The following is a 20,546-nucleotide window of genomic DNA, read 5'->3' as shown; positions in this document are numbered from 1 at the left end:
GCCTGGCGACTAATCGTCTCGTCTTTGCGGCGACCAATCTCCCCAAACACCTTCCCTCACTCTTGCGCTGGCTAAAATGAAAAATCGCTGGTGCTAAAGCACACGCGGGGATTCCTTTTCCGAATCGCAAGTTTGGAAAACGAATTGCGCTTCTGCTTCAGCACCGACAATTTTTAATTTTAGCCAGCGCAAGAGTGAGGGAAGGCGTTCGCCGCAAAGACGAGACGATTAGTCGCCAGGTGACTAAATCTCCCCGAATCGCCCAGTGTGCCCCTACCCTTAGGGCAGTGATCCCCAACCAGTAGCTCGTCAGCAACATGTTGCTCTCCAACCCCTTGGATGTTGCTCGCAGTGGCCTCAAAGTAGGTGATTATTTTTCAATTCCAGGGTTGGAGGCAAGTTTTGGTTGCATAAAAACCAGGTGCACTGCCAAACAGAGCTTTAATGTAGGTTGACAAGCCACATACGGCCTACCAAATGGCCAATCACAGCACTTATATGGCACCCCAAGAACATTTTTGATGCTTGTGTTGCTCCCCAACTCCTTTTACTTCTAAATGTTGCTCACGGGTTCAAACGGTTGGGGATCCCTGCCTTAGGGTGATGCTGTGTCAGAGGAAAAAGTAGAATAGCGGCAAGTAGAACATTATGGCAGAGGGATATTGACTTCTATCTTCTTGCTGAAAAGGCTGGGCGGCTGGTTCTTTATGTTGTGAGCTTACTGATCGTGTCACTCTATATCATTTTTCCGGGACAACCATGCTGAAACTCAGTTCAAATATCCGCATAGAGAATATCTGTGCTGCAATGGATTTGTACCTGCCTAATTACTCCTATTAGCTTATCTTGCTTTTTTTTTTTTTTTTTTTTTTTTTTTTGCTGAAAGCATCGCCGCTCATTGTATGGTTACAGCTAATTTTATTTTACATTCATTCCATGCTGAACAGTCATTAAGGTGAAAATAAAAGATCTTCAGAAATAGAGCTTATCTTCCATTCATTTATCTTGAAATAGATGCCTTACATTCCTTCTCTGGCTGTTTGCGCTATATTTGAGTGGAAGCTTCATTGCTGTATGCTTTGGCAGAGCTTAGGTTGCTATTTAACACTTAAGAAACATCAACCCCTGCTTACCGTTGGGGAATGGGACACTCGGCAGTATTGGCTATAAACAAAGTTCTCCACGTTGTATGCTTCTACTATAGTTACTTTAACTCCTAAAATTTGCAGGGCTGCTGCCTGTATATGAGGAGGGGAGTTAGGGGCTATAGCACAATTAGTCCGGGAGGGGGTTGGGTGGATCGTAATGAATGTCGGGCCCCTCTGAGGATTTTTTTGCAGGGGGGTCCTGTAATAAAATGTGATGCACACTAGGAGGGTTATTTACTAAACCACAAATTTTTCTGATCAAGTTTTTTTTGGGCAAAAACTCATATTTTTGTGGGAAAAAATCAAAATTTATTATACACCGATGCTGCAAAAAGCCAGAATCCGAAAATCTACAATCTTAGACCTGTCAAAGTCCTGTATAAGTCAATGGGAGAGGCACCTATGTCAAATTGGTCTGCGCTGGGTTTAGCTGGAAAACAACTCGAAAGAAAATCAAGCTTTTCGGGAGAGAAGCCTGAAAAAATTATACAATTTGGGTTTTTGCTTGTTTTTTTTCTAGTTTTTTTACCAATCCAATAAAATCAAGTTAATGTATTAATAAATAAGGCACAATCGGGCAAGGGAGTTTGGTCAAGTTTTTTTCATTGGGACAATGAGATAAATTGAGTTTTAGGAAATAAATCCCTAGTTGTTACTACAACTGGATAATACTGAATAATGCTTTATACCTATAAAGTGAAACTTGTTGATGTAGGAGGTTCTGCAACCATCTAGGAGTGTGTTAGACTGCCTAAAATACAGATCCCTTTCAGCAAAAATGTCTCCTGAGTATCTTAAACCTCACAGTCAGAAACACTACAGGTCCAGTAGCACATTGTTCAGCTGCTGCGCATGTGTATCCATTAACACTGCTGTGGCTATAATTCCAGGGTTCCCACAGTGGTTTGTGTCACTAGGCACAGCAGACTACTCTAAATACCAGTCAGTAAAATACCAGCCAAGGCTGGGGCTGGTGTTACAAATTTACTGTCCTTTTATTAGCGGGTAAATTTGTAATTCCTATTGTTCTGACCCTGGTTTCACAGTCAGCACCCTTCACCACCAAATCACTTTAATCTGATGTACGTCCAACGGTTTCCACCTTCAATCCGTTCAATCAGACCACATTAGTTATTGACGGCACCAGTCAATGGTTTCTTTGATTAAAATGCCTTTATTAGGAGATGGGCTCTGACCCCAAACAATTTGCAAAGAAAAAGACCGTGCAGTCTGAAATGTTGCCAATTGTTTGGGGTCAGAGTCCATGTCCTTATAAAGGCATTTTAATCAAAGAAACCATTGACTGGTACTGTCAATAACTAATGTGGTCTGACCCTGGTTTGCCTCAGATCTGCCCCTCTCAGCTCCCCTACTCACCTAATCCAAGCGCTACAGTCCTTTCCTGGCCTAACCAGCATTGAAACTTTGTGACTCCGCCCTAAAACATCACCCCCAAATATACTACTTGTGTATAAATATCAATTAAAGGACTGGCATTAATAAATAAATACATCTTGTTTTCCCCAAAAACAGTCCAGAAGGGAAGTTTGCCTTTAAATGTACTTGGGAATCCGTTCTATAAATATTTCAACTGATTCTCATTATTTATTTTGTATATATTTTTTTGTTTTTTGTAATTATAAGCCTTCCTATTCTGGTTCTTCAAGCATGTGGCTGTTTCAGGTCACTGACCCCAGCAACTAAGTACTTGGGCTCAGCTATTAACACCGGGCAAATTAGAACCTGGGTAGTAACCCATGGCAACCAATCAAGTGATTCCTTTTGCTGTTCTACTTACAGCTAGCTGAATAAAAGTGATTTGTTGAGTTACTGGCCAGGTACAAGTGTGTCTGCTATTTGTAAATGACCCCCTAGTGAGTGGGTAAGGCCAGACGAGGAGATTTTGTCGCCAGGCGACTTATCGCCACGTCTTTTGCGCGACTATCTCCCCGAACTGCCTCAGCGTTTTTTCCCCATAGGCTACAGCGCAAAATCGCAAAAAAGACGTGGCAATAAGTCGCCAGGCGACAAAATCTCCCCAAATCTCCTCGTCTGGCCTTACCCTAAGACTTGCTATAGTGAGCATAAGTATTGCTATACTTTTTATTTCTGATTTTACTTTTCAGGTCTGCTACTTTTCATCTTCCATTTTTATTGCAAAACTGCTCCCTGGTTGCTACGTCAATTAACCCCCTCCATAGCAACTAGATTAAATTCTAAGCCTGAAAGTCTCACAAGAAAAAAAATGATTCAAAAACCACTATGAAAATGTAAACAATAAATTGCAGTATGTCTGCAGAATGCTTCTGTCCGAGCCATGCTAAAAGTTCATCTTTCTCGAAAGCATGATCTAGATGTTTGTTCTTGTGACAAACAGGCACGATATATTGCTTAATACATAAGCACAGTAAATTAGCTCCATTTTGCTCACATGTTCCAGCTATTAGGTGGGAACAGTCTATTTACCAAAGGCTTTTGGGGATACCATCCATTTAGCTGATCATCGCTGACACATGGAGGTTATATTGGCAGCCCTTTAGCAACAATTAAGACAGCATGGATAGATATATTTCCTGGACACTCCATGTCATACTTACCGGGATAGCCCCGCCCCAGTGCTCCCATCAGAAGGACCCTCCCCAAAGCTTTAAAAGCCCAACCCCACCCCCCAGTCCGGTGTCTTTTTTTCCTTCTGCTTCAGTTTTTTTTTTTTTGCTCCTGTTAGAAGCAAGTTTTCTTTTTAACCTTGGGGAAGCAGTAGGGCTGCTGTTAGCGTCCTAGGGACTCGGGTTGGTCCTGGTGATCTTTTACCCCTAAGCACATTACCTCAGGTGGAATCTTCAGTGTTTAAACATCTGGATCAGGTAGGCACAGTTTTTACTGTGGCTAATATCATTGCTTTCCTTGATCCATGTGCCCTCCAGCCTGATTACATCCAGGTCTGTGGCAAGTGCTACGTCCCCCCATCCGTATGCCTACCTGGGCATGTCTAAAAAGCGTCCAGCGGCATTGGGTTATATGGCTCATACACCCTTTATGATTTTTACGGATGGGAGAGGGAGGTGGCAGTTAGGTACGTTATTCTGATAACAAATATTTAGTTAGCGGCCTGAACCTTATGGCCTCCTTCTCTTTTTTCCCCCACATGGGGGTATTATTTTTTTCTTCTGGAGGAATTTAGGTGTCAGAGCCAGCTGCCTCCCTCAAAAGACTTTCCCAAGGTTGAGGTAATTGGCAGCTTCCAGGGTTAAATAAAAGAAAACCCTGAGGTCTTAAATCTACTGGCAGTTAAAGCTAAATTTAAGCTGAGAATGCTACCTTGTTCCAGAGTCTCCTAACTCTTAAAAAAGTATGAGCCATGTTGGCCATTGGAAGAACTGTGCAGCTGCAAGGCTGATATATACGTTCTATGAGCAATGATAATGCAATGCAGTGATAATGCAATACTGTTTCTACGTGCTGAGAGCAGCTGAGAGCAGTTCTATGCAATGATGATCTGCAGGGTCTGAAAGCAGCATTAAGGCAAGACTTGTCTATATGTGATGTGAATGTTGCAAATACAATGTTAGCCTTCTTATTTCAGCACTGAGAATACTATGTTGATCTGCAGGTTCGGTTTACAACAGCTGCAGGTAATTGGGTAATTAGTCTGGAGGTCAGTATTCAGGTTCAGTTAATGAACAGGTAGATCCCCTCCCACCCCCTCCCTTAGCAGCTCAGATTGATTATCTGAAACATCAGGTAAGGTTGTGTGTTACAACTCTTCCTTTATAGTATAGGTTTGTGAACTAAATTAACATGTACTTCTTCTACTCTGCTTCTGATTTAGCTAGCTTAGAAGCTTAGACATTGCTGTATGGAAGGAAGTAAACTGTTTAGCCAGTATATATATGTGTTTATATATGTATGTATATGTGTGAGCATGTGGATACTGGCTAGCTGGGATGGGCAGCCAGAGAAAGGGGCCTCTTTACTCTTGGGCAGAGTGCTCTGTCTGCATGATGTAGGAATTCCTAGTCCTGGCACTACTGAATATTGCAACCAAACTGACTATATGTGGAAACATTTCAGTGATTCTAGAGCTGGCTTTAATAACCAAATACAAATGCATATGTTATACATTTATGGGCCTGTCGCTGCATAAGGCAGTAACCAAACTGTCTGTATATGTGGAAACAAAATGTGTATGTTATACATTTATGGGCCTATCACTGCATAAGGCAGTAACCAAACTGACTGTATATGTGGAAACATTTCAGTGATTCTAGAGCTGGCTTGAATAATCAAATACAAAGGCATATGTTCTACATTTATGGGTCTATCACTGCATTTTCTAGTAATCAAACTGACTGTATATGTGGAAACAGTTCAGTGATTTTAGAACTGACTTTAATAACCAAATACAAATGCATATGTTATACATTTATGGGCCGGTCACTGCATAAGGCAGTAACCAAACTGACTGTATATGTGGAAACATTTCAGTGATTCTAGAGCTGGCTTGAATAACCAAATATAAATGCATATATTATACATTTCTGTGTCTGTCACTGCATAAGGCAGTAACCAATCTGACTGTATATGTGAAACATTTCAGTGATTCTAGAGCTAGCTTGAATAACCAAATACAAATGCATATGTTATACATTTCTGGGCCTGTTGCTGCATTATGTGGTAACCAAACTGACTGTATATGTGGAAACTTTTTAGTGGTTCCAGAGCTGGTTTTAATAACCAAATATGAATGTACATGTTAGACATTTTTGGTATAGGCACTTTTTAATATTACACCAAACTGAATGTAGATGGGGTAACATCAGTGGTTCGGAGCTGGCTATAATAACCACATACTAATGCACATGTCATACATTAATTGGGCCAGCCACTGGTCACTACTATAACCTTACTGTATGTATATGCTTAAACATTTCAGTGGCTTTGGTGCTTACTAAGGTTATAACTAAAGTAAATGAACATGCTATACATCTCTCTGGTTTGGACACCAATCAATAGAACAACCAAACTGAAGGTAAATGTTAAACTGATGAGTAATGGGTGTGGTAAGGTTCTAGGCATTTCCGGAGGGTGCCTATATAACCTTCAGGTTTGTATGTAAGCATGGTAACACAAGTTAAGGCTCCAGTATCCCTGGGTCATGTCTGTTTCAAGTAACCTTGATTTAGGTTATAAGCATGGATTACTCTTGCAAATAAGCCAATAGGGTAACGTATGCTTTCTGATAACAGCAGCCAAGACTGACTTAAAGGCACTAGCCAAGTCAGATATAGGTATTATGAACTTAATTAAGTACGTCAGCTGTGTTGCAGATAAGTATTATACCCTTATTTACAGCAGTCCATAATGGCTTAGGGGACTGTGTCCCGGTAAGTATTCCACAATCGGTATATGAGTTACAGATACAGTAAAGGTGGTAACTGATGTAGACATGTATCTTGTCTAAATGGATTGGCTAAGGCCAATTCTGATTCATATAATGCTATGTAATATATAGGATTATGCACCGTTACAAAGATGGTGTGAGAGTAGTGGCCAATTCTGGTTTAAAGGTATACGACTATATTGCATATGGGTGTTATGCAATAGTCAAACGGCAGGTAGGTATTATACAATGGCTGTATTATAACATGAACTTGTAGACCACAACTTTTGAAGTCGACGTGGTCCATATATTTGCTTACATTCAACTATAGGCTGTTGGAATAGTTATCAGTCTTAAGGATCTCACTAATTAGAATCTAGGTTCTACGACTGTACTTATTCCTGCTGATTAAGAAAATAAGATAAATACGTATCCTGCTTCTGCGATAGGATTGGCCTGGGGCTAAATGGACGTAGACATGTATACAGTCATATATACATTTAACAAGGATTCTAATATCGCCACAGCTGGATATCAGGCAAGATAAGTGTTCTGTATATTCCAATGATAAATCAAGGTCTATTTATAAAACTGGTATGATATTCATCAGGATCTCTTTCTTGGTTACAGGGGTGCAACTTATCTGGTCTCAGTCTGGAAGACAGTGGGTGCATCAGTCAGTGCAAATGTTTGGTTAAATCACATACTGTATACTGTATTCACTACTGCCACAGGGTTTTAGAGCTTTGCAATGAGGTATTTTATAGTACAGACCTATTTAGTTTGTCTCCAATACAATAGGGGTCAGCTCTCGGACTATATATTCATGGGACATATTATATTAATGGGTACCATATAAAGCTGGCTGTAAAATTAGGTATTCTCCATCAATTCAGTTATAGCTAAAAGTTTTGATCCACAGGTTCGTTATAACAGGCTATTCTGTAATGTTAATCCATATGGTGGACAGGAAGCATGCAATCTTGGCATGCTGGGTTTTCTAAAGGTCTGTTACTCTGGGTTTAGCCTTTTACACCACCATAGACTGGCCTGGCTAGTTGAGGTAAGTATCATAGGGCTTAACATCAAGCTATAAAAAGGGTCTTATACACTTTATCCTTTTAGACCAAGGCTGCAGTATCAGCCTTAGGCAAGGTCCTGGTTATTGCATCTCTTGCCAACAGGCTTGGACATGCTAGTATGGTTAGTAGGGGAGTTCCATTGCAGAATAATAGGTAAATAATTATATCTCCATACCTAGATTAATTTTAATCTTGAACACTTAAGGATGGTACTGTCCATGTCCAGGGATTTGAGAATAACCAATCTCTAGCAGTATTGTTGGTTGTAATACTTCCTTGAGTCATTCAAATTTCTTCCTACATGGTAAACTCATGGGAGCAGGCCATACAGATTGTTTATAGGCCCAATCTATGGGGTACAATAACTCCAGCTATGTACAGGTCACATCTGTGAAGGCTCGAGGACTGTATCATAGCAAGGTTATGCATATCTGCAGGCATTTCTTTTACCTGGTCTACTCCAGGGCATGCTGATCTTTAATACTATCCAGTCTTGTTTGGTGTTGGATCATGAGCTAAAGATAAAAAACAATTTCAATCTGTACAGACTGCAGAATGCTTCTAGATACCTCACAGGGCAGGTAAGGTATTCCCACATTGGCAGCACTCCTTCTCCATAAGTCATTCTACGGACCTCTCATTGAGAGGTGTATTGGTTATGGTCTAGAATAAATACAGGTTCCTTAGTATTAAAGAGACGGGGAACTACACTAGGTGATGCCATGTACCGGTAGTGTCATACAGAGTGGGGTCATGTAGAATACTAGTGATGGTATTTTTCCTTCCCCCTACTAAATCCTCTTTTGCAGGTACCATGCTTTTGAGCCATTTCCAAGAGTCCTCTTGTGGATGTTATGCGGTTGGAATAAACGTGCTGGTATGTAGTAGGAGTAAGACTATGTAGAAGTGTTACTCTGGGTTCCTATCCGCTTCTATTTAATTAAGAGAGAGTTCTCTCTTTTTAAATGTAATTGTCATGCTGGTTTCACACTCGGTATCATTACTTTGGTGTGGGTTCCTTTAAGGAGTACTATTTCCTTTATTCTCTTCCAGTCCATTTCCTCTGAAAATAGAGTTCACAAATTTCCACAAGGTGATTTTTGTCCACCTTTGGGGGTTTCATTCTTCTGAGTTTTATCTGGTATAGATTATACTCGGCCACTTCCTTATGTGTAACAAATTCCCTCCCATTGGGATATTAGCTTGCTAAGTCCCGGTAAGTATGACATGGAGTGTCCAGGAAAAGGGAAGATTGTATCATACTTACCGTGATCTTCCTTTCCTGGACACTCCATGTCAGGTTTCCCATCCTTTTTCGGTAGTTTCTAGAAGCTTATTACGAGACACCGGACTGGGGGGTGGGGTTGGGCTTTTAAAGCTTTGGGGAAGGGTCCTTCTGATGGGAGCACTGGGGCGGGGCTATCCCGGTAAGTATGACATGGAGTGTCCAGGAAAGGAAGATCACGGTAAGTATGATACAATCTTCCCTTATTTTGTGTTCACTTCCAGAAAATATCAATTTTATGCTTGTTTTTTACCATTTGCCCAAGGCTTGGTTGCTAGATATTTAGCTTCTCCAGCGAATTTAAACACTTAAATTTAGCTGTTCGGTTGCTATCTGCCGTGCAATAAGCTCTGAAATGTTATGTGACATCCAGTAAATGGCTTGTTGGTAAACTGCACAATTTCACAGTGTAATCAAGTGTTCAGTTTCAGCCTGGATTTCTATGGGACATAACCTTGGGCAATACAATATTTAGTCTTTTTTTTATTATTTCTATGAGAGTTTGGCCGGCGGCGCCTACATAATATTGTCAGTCGGATTCAGGGCAAACTCAGCGAGAAGCATTAAAATTAATTTGATGGCACCCATGTACTGCATGTCTCATAAATTCGTACATTTTCATATGTTTTCTATTTAGTCTCAGGGAGCATCTTCTCATTTATATGTATTGCTTTATATATAGCCACAAGGTCAGCACATTCATACAGGGAGAATAAATACAGTACAGAAGGAGAATCTATATTAATATCAATAATATGGTGCAGTCTCGAGGTGAGGATCTTTGCCTGCAGAGTTTACATTCTAATTGGAAAAAGTCATATACAGTAAAATCCCCATTTAACATCCCCTGATTTTAAGTTTTCCCTCATTTTACATAGTTGTTTTGTGATCCCACCTATATACTATGCATAATACATTTCCCTGATTTTACATTTTCCTGGATTTGACACCATTCCCCTGAAAAATGTAAAATGGGGGCTCTACTGTAATAAAAATAGCAGGTATCTGTTTCAGGCACTCAGGCCCAGCTCAAATCTCCAATGGGTTAAAATTTCCCCAAAAACATTACTAGCGATAATCAACCATTCAACTTCCACTTGCCCTCAGCGGCTCGGCAGACATAACGGAAATGAAACGTATTTTCTATGACGCGGTAGAGATGCCTGCACAATATTGGGCTATAGGGAAATGATGGTTAGTTGTAACACAGTCACATTTAAATCATTCACCCTATATTATTTTTCATTATATATGTGAAAAGTGGGGATTTTAGAAGAACAACTGCAGCTACAATGCCTTTCCCAGTTGATTATCCAGAGGCAAAAATGCCTACACCCTTTTGCTTTTATATGGTCTCAGAACCTTTGAGTGACTTCTAATATCATCTAATATCATAAAAATCATGACAGAATCCCTTTAAATTCCATAGAAGGTGGGTTGCCATCCCTTCTGTACATTAAACGGGACTCTTTAATAGATACCTGATTACGTTCAGTAGAAATATGTATTCCCAGAATATCAACAGTGCGCTGTCTACCTCCATCGAGCAGAGTTGTTTATAAAAACGAACAAAGCCGACAATTAACCTGAAAATTGACCCGCAGAGCTAGCAATCAATAGAACTGCTGACGAACAGAGCTATTGATCCAGAGACATAGCAACCTCCTTAGGGAAAGATTTACTTATACTGCATTGGCATGCATACTATAAATCGTTGGCTTGTTTGTTTTTTTTTTTTTATTTTTTAATGTTTATTTTGTTTCCCGAAGACTAGCAATATGCATATGTGCCCCCCTCCAGTGTTGGATACATGTAATTTTTTTAAATCCTGGCAGGTTTTTTTTTATTATATTGCCAGATATTATTATATTGCCAGATATTATTAAATTGCCAGATATTGTTTTTTGAGCTGGTAAGTAAAAGCAAAATGTAGGAGCAATATTATGATTAGAGCAAACTGAATTATAATGCAGGCCAGATTAAATTGAGTAGCAACACTGCATTTTCACTATAGACTGATGTGCTGAATCCAAGTCATTCTCTGCATCTCTGCTCCTGATGGATATTTTGAATTGTTTCATAAGATTTAAATTTGGTACCTTTCTAGAAAGAGTCTCTGTGCTAAACCTCTTTTGTTACTGACTTCCACATTTCCCGCTGGTTGTGCTAATACAGTGCTGTCTAACTTTTCAATGTATGAGCTGTGAAAAAAGTGGTGGAACACTTGCTCAGCTTTACCAAGCAACGCCTTTGAAAAAAGTATTAGCCATGCATTGAGATAAGCTTCCTGAATACTTGCTCCTTGATATTATCAGTATGATGGAAAGCCTAATTTGTATGCAGTGTGATCTTGTATTTTCCCTACTACCCACACAGGTTGCATCAGCATGATTTTACTGGATCAACAAATCACTATTAACCATTCACAAAGATGGGTTAATCACTGGTGGTATGGCAAATTATTAGGTACTTGCCTGTACATGTATGGGGTCTGTTATTTGGAAACCAGTTATTTAGAAAGCACTTAATTACAAAAAGGCCATCTCTCATAGACTTCATTTTAACCGAATGATTCCAAATTCTTAAAAATGATGTCCTTTTTCTCTGTTATAATATGGTGAATACAGTACCCCTCTTGTAAAATATAAGGCTATTATAAGTTATGGAGGTTTTCCTTGACCATATAAAAACATGAACCTGAAGGCCTCCGTAATTTGGGACTATATACCATAAATCTGCTAAACATCATTTAAACATTAAATAAACCCAATAGGATTGTTTTGCCTCCAATAAGGATTAATTATATCTTAGTTGGGATCAAGTACAAGCTACTGTTTTGCCATTACAAAAAATTACAAAAAGGAAATTTTTATTTAATTAAAATGAAGTATATGAAGTAATTTGTAACTTTATTGATAATGGGTTTCTGGGCAACGGATCCTGTACATGCAATATTCTGTGAAGAAGGGAAACGTTTGCTTTTTTCTGAATCATTTGGATTTGTGCGTTCACTGCAAGAGGCAAAATTTTTATCTGTCGGTCGAATTAAAACAATCCGTGTTGCCAGCTCACAAAACAGCCAATCGCTGCTCATAATCCAAACATTGGACTCCTCTGCAGCAGTGCAAGTCATGTCATTAATTCACGGAGCTATGGTTTTGCTGGGAAACCTTTCGGTCTCTGTGACGCAATAACCCATCACTCACAAGGTTGCACTTCCAATAATGAGCTGGACGGGGATGAGAAATAAATAACATTCAGAAGGCTCATTTTGGCACAGAGAATCTGCAGAAACAAAGGGGCAGCTATAGCAACGTTCAGACTGTATTTTCCCTAGAAAGTTTAGCATGTCTCCTACTAGACTGGATGTTTGTCCAAAATTTTGAATACTGATGACCTAGAACAGTGATCCCCAACCAGTAGCTCGCGAGTAACATGTTGCTCACCAATCCCTTGGATGTTGCTCCCAGTGGCCTCAAAGCAGGTGTTTATTTTTGAATTCCAGGCTTGGAGGCAAGTTTTAGTTGCAGAAAAACCAGATGTACTGCCAAACAGATACTCCCGTAGGCTGCCAGTCCATATAGGGGCTACCAAATAGCCAATTACATCCCTTATTTGACATCCCCATGGACTTTTTCATGCTTGTGTTGCTCTCCAACTCTTTTTTTACATTTAAATGTGGCTCACGAGTAAAAAAGGTTGGGGACCCCCTGGCCTAGAACATTTCACAACTTTCCAGATTAAAAAAAAATAACAATTTGCCTAATAATTCAATGCACTTTCGTTCCGTTGTATTATTTGGTTCTCTCTAATTTTACAGAGGCAGAACTTGTTTCTTTACTCGTCAGTATCACTTTAAAGGGCAACCTCAATAGACATAGAGGCAGATTCAATAACCTCCAAAAATTCGCCAGCGACGGCTTCGCTCACTTCGCAAAACATTGCCAGGCGTAGCTTCGCCAGGGCAACGATAATTCACAAAAATCCAAAGTTGCGTGCAGGGCGCCAAATGCTGGCGAAGTAGTGCTAGCGTTACTGTGGCAAGAGAAGCGAGGTTGCGCTATCATTGGCTAATTTGCATACGGCGGGAAGTTAAAGTTGAATGGACGTATAAGTTGCAGCAAATACATAACACTACACAAGCCTTAATAAAAGAAAATAGAGTTGTTATATTACCCTACACATGAGCCCACTGTATAGTTTATGCGCCATATGTTAGGAAATGTAGGGGGGGAGCCGGGTACCCCAGAAAAAATTTACAATCTTTTGCACCCTGAAAAATGAAAAGTTGCCCGCATTTTTTGGGACTTTTCAACTATCTTTGAGGAAGTCCTCTCTAATCTATTGCACTTCGCCTGGTCTGAGGTGGGGAAGGCAAGTCTGGCGCAAGAGGTAACGTTCAGTAAAATCCGCATCTTAGTGAATTTGCTTAGTTACGTCCCTTTGCCAGAGCAGAACTTCGCCAGGTGTAAGGGAACGAATTACTGCTAGAGTCTATCTCCTTCGCTAGCAAAGTTACGCCTGCACCCATTAGTAAATCGACGAAGTAACAAAATGTCACGCTGGCGAATTTTCGCTAACGTTAGTCACTTCGCCCTTAAGTAAATCTGCCCCATAGACTTTGCTGACATTACTTTAAATTACACATGTTCAAAACTGGGTTAAAGGAGACATATTGTGAAAAAAAAACATGTGCCATTAAATTACATCTAAATATAGAAAGAAAGTGCTTTAAAAATAAGTGTTTTGGGTTGAGGTATTGAACATTTCTGCAAAAACCCTATGAGTCCCACCCATCTGTTCCACGTCCTGCTGCCTCCTTTCCCAGGCTGTGCAGAGGAGCCAACGGCACTCAGCACACTGCACTATATGATAGGAACCAATCAGCAGCTAGGCTGACCTGATAGGGAACCGAAGCCTGTCCTTGTTTGTGTGACTGCAGGGCTGTGGTTGGCTATCCCCCTCCTACTGTGCTTCTGGTAGGGACCATTAGGACCCCTCATTTTAAACATGGGCAAGGACCGTAGCAGATCCATAGGGAGCTCCAAAAAAGGGGCCATTTTAAAGATATTCATTTTTAGCCCAGAGTGAAAGCTGCACCATATATTATTCATTATTACCTGCAAGCTTAGGTTTTTTTCACTATTCTATATGTCTCCTTTAAGCTAAAGATATTGGCTGTGCCAGCCTTCTGTTGCACCTGAGCTGCCAGCCAGCTGGGGAGAACTAAATAAAGCTGTCACAATTGTATCGGAGCCAGTAAAGAAGAAAAAGAATAGCAACACGTACGGGATATAAAAATATCCAAGAAATGGGAACAATAGAAGCTGAAATACAGATATGGGACCTATTATCCTGAACTCTTGGGACCTGGAGTTTTCCAGATAAGGCAGCTTCTGTAATTTGGATCTTCGTGCCTTAAAGGGGGTGTTCACCTTTAAATTAACTTTTAGTATGCTATAGAGAGTGATTATCTGAGACAAATTGCAATTGGTTTTAATTTTCTATTGAGTTATTGAACTTTTTATTCAGCAGCTCTCCAGTTTGCAGTTTGAGCAATCTGGTTACAAGGGTCCAAATTTCCCTAGCGACCATACACTGATTTAGACAGGTGACTGGAATATGAATAGGAGAGGACCCGAATAGAAAGATGAATAATAAGTAGCAATAACAATACATTTTGTAGCCATATAGACATTTGTTTTTTCAGTGGGGTCAGTGACCCCCCCATTTGAAAACTGAGCAGAATTCGAGGAAGGAAGCAGATAATTCAAAAACAATTTTTCCTTAGAAATAATTGCATATAGAAATATAGAAGACACAAAAACATCCTTCTGAAAATACCAGTAGCTAAAAATGCTGATATAATAATAGAGGAAGCTCTTCTTCTGTGTATTTTAAGCCACAAACTTCACTTTATCACATGGAACCTTGCAGATGATGTTAATCAGCACTGCTGTTTTACTTAAAGGAGAAATTCATTCTTAGCAACTTTCTAATGTTCGTTAAAAAATGGGAAAGATTTTAAAGTTAGCAGTTGAAACTGTGTCTGTTCCTTTTATTCCTTTCTTAGTGTGACTGACTTCAGTAACTCTTTAAGCCACAATGCCAAACCACACACACTGCCTTGACATGCTTCTGTCACGATGCCTGGCATGCTTCTGTATTTAAACCCTGCGTGACATAACTTCAACCGGCACGTTTGGCTTTTTCTTCGTCAGTTATTATTTAAGGTGCCCTTAGTCACATTGTTGCATAGATCATTTCCTAAGCATGGCTATACTTTTTAGAACTTGTTTTGTTCAAGGTTATATATAGAAGGCTGGTTAAAGGAGAACTGAAGCTTAACTGTTTTACATTATGTTTTGGGCTTCTGTACCAGCCCAAGGCAGCCACAGGCCTTTAGTAGTAAAGATCTGTGTCTCCAAAGATGCCCCAGTAGCTCCCCATCTTCTTTTTTGCTGATTCACTGCACGTGCTGCGGTCACGTACTGAGTTTAAGGACCCACTCACAATATACAGTACACATAGAATAGAAATTAGTAGAATTATTAATTAATACAGATAATTACTATATGTCCAATTAGCACCAGAATTTAATCAACAAATAAAATATATTTAAACATATGGCATTTTTAGCCATATTTATATTCATCTGCCCCATACATGGCAGATTTAAGATGCCGTTTTGGGTCCCTTAGACCGATTCGGCAGTTTATCTGCTAGTGCAGTGCTGTCCAATTTATATGGTACAGAGTTTTTCTAATCTACATGGTGGAGGGCCGATAATGGAAGCCAGTGTTAGCCACTCCCTGTTTTTAGACCACACGCGCCCCCCAGCTTTGCGCCATAGGCAGGTGCCTACTCTGCCTACCACTAGTTCCGGCCCTGCAATATAATGTGATCAGATTTATTTTTGGCTGCTGCTGGCACAGGGAAAAATTGGGGGCAATATGATGGCTGCTGAGCTTGCTGGTATAGGTATGGGGGGGCAGTATAATGGATGGCTACTGGCACAGGTACAGGGGGGGGGGCTGTATTATGGGTGGCTGCTGGACTTGCTGGTTCAGGTTTGGAGGGGCAGTAATATAAATGAAAAAGTGTTGTACATTTTCTTGCTTTCTTTATTTAAAAACCATCATGATAAGGAGGGAAATGGTAATGCAGGACAGGGGAGCACCGATTGAAGCTCTTGCCTAGGGTGTCAAACTAACTTGGCCCGGCACCGGCAGGATTGTCACTCATATGTGAAAAAAGTTGTCATATTAAGACATACCCTTAAATCCATATGCCTTCTCCTCGCCTGTGTATAATACAGTACCCCAGCATATGATTAAACACCTTAGGGGCCCCTAACAATAATTTTCAAATTTTAACAAACCCCCAGAACAAATACCAGGCTTGTGTTCCATAGGGATCATAGGTCAGGCAGAGTATGGCAAACACAGGGAGCATAGGGAAGGCAGAACAGAGCAGGAGACAGGAATCAGGAGCAGTCTAATATGTACTACATACAGTGACACAATGCTGGTGCTCATTAGCATTTTGTATAAAGTGTGAACAATGTGGGCAGTTTCAGTCTGGGTCGCAAGGGTGAAGAGTACAGGCCTTTAGAGGTGTGAACAATAGAGGTGTCACACGTGGGAACAATACAGGGGCGTTTACATGTGTGAATTTGAGGTTTAAACAATGTAGGGGCCAGTTAATCTCAGTATTGATACCTTTTAAATTTTACACATGGTAAACAGACACAGCAGGCAGATTTTGATGTGGGCCACATAAGGGGGAGTTGCGGGCCACCAATTGGCCAGCCCTTTGCTAGTGTATGGGTCCCTCTGACAAACCTTTCTGATCGATAGCTGGGCAAAAATCTGAATCGGACAGGCTTGATTTTTTTGTCTGATCGAGGACTGTATCGGCTCATTGATGCGGTCCTCGCTCCAACTTTTCAGATCCCCTTTGTTGTAATTACCGTGACATCACCCACCTAAGAATCTTAAATCTCATCTGTCGTCTCATAATATTCACTTCCATGCTAAATGGATTTCTGCATCATTCCTTTACAATGCAAAACCCCAGCCTTGACTTGGTGTGTAAATATGTTGTAAGAAACCAATCTGACTCTTGAATAAGATTGAGAATATTCTGTTTTAAACACAAGAGGTTCCTTGTCCTCGAGGATGCTTGTCCAACCAGTATAGTCATGATGTGATTTCCTTACAGGATCTGTCATTGATCAGCTAATCCCTTCATTCAATTGAGCCGCTCATCGAATACATACTATACCTTGAGGAATAGGTTGCTCTTGTGTTTCAGGGTGGAGAAGATTTACAGCTTTTGCCTCAGTGCTACTTCCTCTCGACATCTGTATTCCTCATTGTCTGGTCATTATACAGCATTCTCGTCTATCCTTGCTGTTTAGAGAGGGAATCTCTTCATTCTGACCTTTGGATGTCCTCTATCTACTGCCTTCAATTTCTGTTAAGCATATTCATATTATATACATTTAGACCCACCAACCAAGCCTACATTTGGATCATAATGGGAGCCTAGTAAGACCACATAAATAGTGATGGGTGAATTTATTTGCCAGGTGCGAATTTTGTGGCAAATTACCGCTATTCGCCGCCGTTTTTTTGGATGCCGGCGCATTTTTGCTGGCGAATGTGCGCCAGCGTCCAAAAAAAATGGACGCTGGCATCCAAAACAAGACGCCAGCGCCGTTTCACGAATTTTTCGCCATTTCGTGGGAAATTTGCTAATTTTTGGGGCGAAGCCAAATGCTCCAAATTCGCCCATCACTACACATAAACATATTGCTGCTGTCTTTGCCTCAAGATTGTTTAACCTGGTCAATAGATATCTGACCAAATATAGTTTTGGCATCGAGGCCCACATACATAGCCTGATAAACTGCCAGCTTTATCTGGAGGGTATCTTTTTTTAGCCCATGTATGGTATACCTTTTTCTGCAGTAATATGTCCACACTGTATTCTTCTTCATCTTGGTTTCAGAGCTCATTTACTGACACACATGTGTATTCAAATGTATAATATGATTTTATTGCGGTAGGGCCTTTCTGTATGTGTATTATAATCAAAATTTTGCTGTGTTCCCTTGCAACTACTGTCCCATAGAAAAACAAACGATCTGTTGGCACTGATGAGGTTAAGGGTATTGCTCTGTGTCTGCAAATGCAGTAGATCTGCGGGATGCTCAGTGGATATTACCTGTTTCAGGAGGCTCCAGCCTGAACAGATGCCCTGCTCCCAGTTCTCAGTGGGGAACCATCCTTCTTTATGATTTTGATGTATGTGACCTGCCTGTGGCTATGTCGCAGTCTTGTGCAGAGATAATCTGCTGGTAACACATTCATATTCATGATGTTGCCACTGAATAAAGCCCTTATACCTAGCAGGTGTTTTAACTCCAAGCAGTTCCAATATGCCTTTATGACAGTGACTTCGCTTTTCCTGCAAGATCTGTAGTAACTGAAGCCAAGCACAATCGGACATTATTGATGGGCTATGGCAAGATATGTTCTAGGTTTCTCCAGTAATGGTTGCACCTTATCTTTGTGTGCCGTGTTCATGATTAACATCCAGGCAAGGAAAGCTTATTTAAAGGTGATAGTTTTCAAAATGAATCTACACTATAGTGAATGTTTATGTTGCATGTATTCTAACATGTCAGTTTGCCATTCCCAAAATGTTTTCTGAGGTTGGAACCATATTGTTGAGCCAAGGCAATCTTTACCTGAATTTTCTCTGATTTATCCCTGTCCTTACTCTTCCAGGCTGTTGTTCTCCCATCAAGATGTCTGCTAAAGCCACCATCAGTAAAGAAGTCTTCGCCCCACAAGATGAAAGAATGCTGGGTGCTGTTCTAGTGAAGAGGAGGACAAAGAAAAGAATTCCCTTCTTAGCAACTGGTGGCCAGGGAGAATACCGCACATATATTTGCATCTCAGGTAATCTTTCTGGGTATATAGTGAATAAAGTACCCCCTCTTGTAAATTATAAGGATATTATAAGTTACCGAGGAGTTTCATGACCATATAAAAACACGAGGCCGATTGGAACTCCAAGGTAACTGCTAATATCCTCATATTTTGCAACAGTGGGTACTTTATTTATTATAATACACAAGTTTTAGTGAATCTTGTGACAGAAATGACATCACTACTCACCGTTTATAAGGATATAATTTACAAGATATTCATGGCTTTTGTGCATTATAACATATGTCTGACAATCCTCAAGTAAACAGATATTTTTAGAAATGAAAATCTCCAGGCAGTGTATTTACTGCATAATACTTAGTTGTATTAATTTCTGAAGATGAAACATTTATTGTTATACAGATATGTTTTATATTCTATTTAGTTGCTGTGTTTCAAGGGGGTTTGACTTCTTTAGAACAATGGCATGTGTTGGAATATTCCCCTGCATATTTTGCATTGTGTGATTTTTTGTTTTAGTGAGTAACCTATTGGTTGGTTTAGTTCAGTACCTTCTTGTTGGAGTGTAGGAAGTTTGAGTAAAAGCAAGATATATAATTAAAAGTCTTTGTTAAATGTCCATTCCGATAGTAAGCCGGAAGGAACTCGGTGGTTAATGCATAGTATTTGCTGTCGAGTAAATTGAGTTTTAAGGGAGCTGCTGAGATTGTGAAGGTTGCAGAATGTATGATTTGAAGCTAATGAATTCCATGGAAATAAGTTGCTGTTCTTATAAAAACTATATTTAAGAATTTACAAGGTGACATCAGGAATGAAGCAGTATTTTTTTTTTTTATAAATGTAAGATGGTACATTGTTGAAGAGAACTTTACAGGTCAATGACAAGACCAAACTGTAAGATATGGAAAAAGTAGGGGGGGAGCAACATAAGAGGAAGAAATCCGCCCATGCCGCTCTAGAGAAAATGGCAAAACAACTTGTTCTTGAAATGATGGGCAAGTGCATTCCACCTTTATAACTTTTTTCTTTATGCTGCTTTAAATGAAAACTTAGATAAAAAAATCTATTCCAAGTAAAAAGAGGGGGTAACGTTTAACCACCATGTATCTGCAGTAAACACTTTCCACCTGCGCCTGTCAGATAAAAATCTATTGAACAGTAAAATGCAAGCACAACACAAGCATTCATTTATTAGATTTCCATGAATTGTTCCATAGCCAGCTCAGTGATTAGCAAGTAACAGGAGCTATGACTGTATACTGCTTTCAGGCTCTTATTAATAGTCCTTCTCGATCTATCACTGCCCTGCAAGTACTTGTCATTGATCATATCTCCGTGACTTCGTATTTGCGTGTATCTCATCATTCATTGTCACCATCTCTCTGTCCGCATCATACATTGTCTGATGTACTGTCTATGCAGAACAAGCTGGGGATCGGGGACACTGTATATTAGAAATTCAATACAGGTCCCATTACACTTTGTGTTTTTAACTACTCTGACTAGATCTAGAGTTTAGGCTTTTATTTATTGTTCAGGGCTGTGCATAGTGATGAAGACAATATAATCTAATGGAATGGTATATTTGCAGTCTTTTCTAAGCTGCATCAACTGTAGTCCCCCAAATCTTGTCCCCTATGGTAGATTTCTATGGTTTGTGGCAAGCATTATGTCCTTCTGCCAGATGTT

General features: G+C 40.0%; 1 protein-coding gene across 2 annotated transcripts in view; it reads left to right on the top strand.

Annotated features, from left to right (window-relative positions):
- stxbp6.L (syntaxin binding protein 6 L homeolog) overlaps positions 1-20,546 on the top strand; it is a 62,343-nt gene that overhangs the window by 19,357 nt on the left and 22,440 nt on the right. The window contains exons 1-2 of one of the 2 annotated variants that reach the window (XM_041571946.1): positions 4,871-4,889; positions 18,693-18,866. In XM_041571946.1, the coding sequence (XP_041427880.1) occupies positions 18,713-18,866 (154 nt within the window). In that variant the 5' untranslated portion in view covers positions 4,871-4,889; positions 18,693-18,712. 2 annotated transcript variants of the gene reach the window in all.

This window comes from Xenopus laevis, chromosome 8L, assembly GCF_017654675.1.
Source record: "Xenopus laevis strain J_2021 chromosome 8L, Xenopus_laevis_v10.1, whole genome shotgun sequence".
Classification (NCBI taxonomy): Eukaryota; Metazoa; Chordata; class Amphibia; order Anura; family Pipidae; genus Xenopus; species Xenopus laevis.
This window is presented reverse-complemented; position numbering and strand designations above follow the sequence as displayed.